At 33.4% G+C, this 1301-nt stretch overlaps 1 protein-coding gene across 1 annotated transcript; it reads left to right on the top strand.

Moving 5' to 3' along the window:
• Window positions 1-7: 7 nt before the first annotated feature.
• Window positions 8-586, top strand: LOC108357138 (copper homeostasis protein cutC homolog). The gene has a single exon (XM_017608233.1). The coding sequence runs from the start codon at window positions 18-20 to the stop codon at window positions 426-428; it is 411 nt and encodes a 136-aa protein (XP_017463722.1). The 5' UTR covers window positions 8-17; the 3' UTR covers window positions 429-586.
• Window positions 587-1301: the final 715 nt, after the last annotated feature.

Below are 1301 nucleotides of genomic sequence, written 5' to 3'. Positions count from 1 at the left end.
TAGAACATGCTGCAGGCATGCCAGTCACATTTCATCGAGCATTCGATCTTACCAATCCGCAATTGATGCATGAAACAGTCACTATAATAAAGGAGCTGGGTTTTAAGCGTTTACTTAGTAGCGGCTTTCGTGCGACTGCTATCGAGGGAAGTGAAAATCTCGCACAATTAATTGCCAAACATCGTGACATCGTCATAATGCCAGGTGCAGGTATTAGCGTAAGCAATCTGGATGAATTGTTGACGGTTACAAAATGTATAGAATTTCATGCTTCAGCACAGTCTGTGGCAGGTGCACCTTCAATTAATGGCGGCGTGGCGCGCATGGATTGCGATGTCACGATGGGTAAGCAAGATATAGAGCCATATACCACCACGGATGTTCATGTTGTGCGTCAAATGGTAAGCATTGCAATGGCGGCAAAGTGAATATGGTATCAAAACGCTGCAAAAACTAATAGTATACGATTTAACTGGTAAATTTCATGCATATGTATTTAAAGAATATAAAAATAAAATATTTTAAATTTTAAGAGAAGTAGAAATTTAGATCTGAAATTTTCCGTTAAGCGCAATAAATATGTACTTGAAACCATGATAAAAATATAGTAAGGTAGAACCGCTGAGAGTCACTTTTAAAATTCTTGACGTTTCCAAACAATTTAATTTNAAGCAACAACAATTTCGAACAATTTCAATTTTTTATTTTCACTTTTATATGATTTTAAAATGTTGGCAAACTTCAAAAAAAATCATGGCCGACAAATTGAGAGAACGGTTCTACCTTGCTATGTTTTTATCATGCTTGAAACGTTATATGAAAAACGTTAATTAAGCTGGACCAAACAATTTTTAATAACTATACCTGTTTTTATGCAATGTGGTAACATTGTGGATGTAAATAAATTACTTAATTCTGCAATAAATTTAACTTTCAATAATTGTATTTATTTATTTACTTGTACATACATATATGATCCGCACTGCTTGCAATACATTTTACCAATACTTTTATTTAATTGAACGGAACTAATCACTGCAATTCAATAATATCCCCGAAGATAATTTAGTTAGGCCTTCTTAAGTAAAGCTGTTCTAAGAGGCCTACAATTTACGCTATTGCAAAAATTTATATTTGCCATTACAAATGAATTTCAATAAACATTTTAAGTTGCAATAACACATATTAGATATGAACCTTAAGCAAATATTTCAAATGTATGTATGTATGATTTTTAGCAACTTTAAGAGAGCTCCTCCAAAAACCATCTGAAATACGGCCTATAAAAGCCCTTCTGGAGG

Source organism: Rhagoletis zephyria, unplaced genomic scaffold (assembly GCF_001687245.7).
Source record: "Rhagoletis zephyria isolate East Lansing unplaced genomic scaffold, Rhagoletis_zephyria_1.1 Rzeph_scaffold_71114, whole genome shotgun sequence".
NCBI lineage: Eukaryota > Metazoa > Arthropoda > Insecta > Diptera > Tephritidae > Rhagoletis > Rhagoletis zephyria.
Note: the sequence above shows the minus strand (reverse complement) of the source record. Positions and strands in the feature narration are given on the sequence as shown.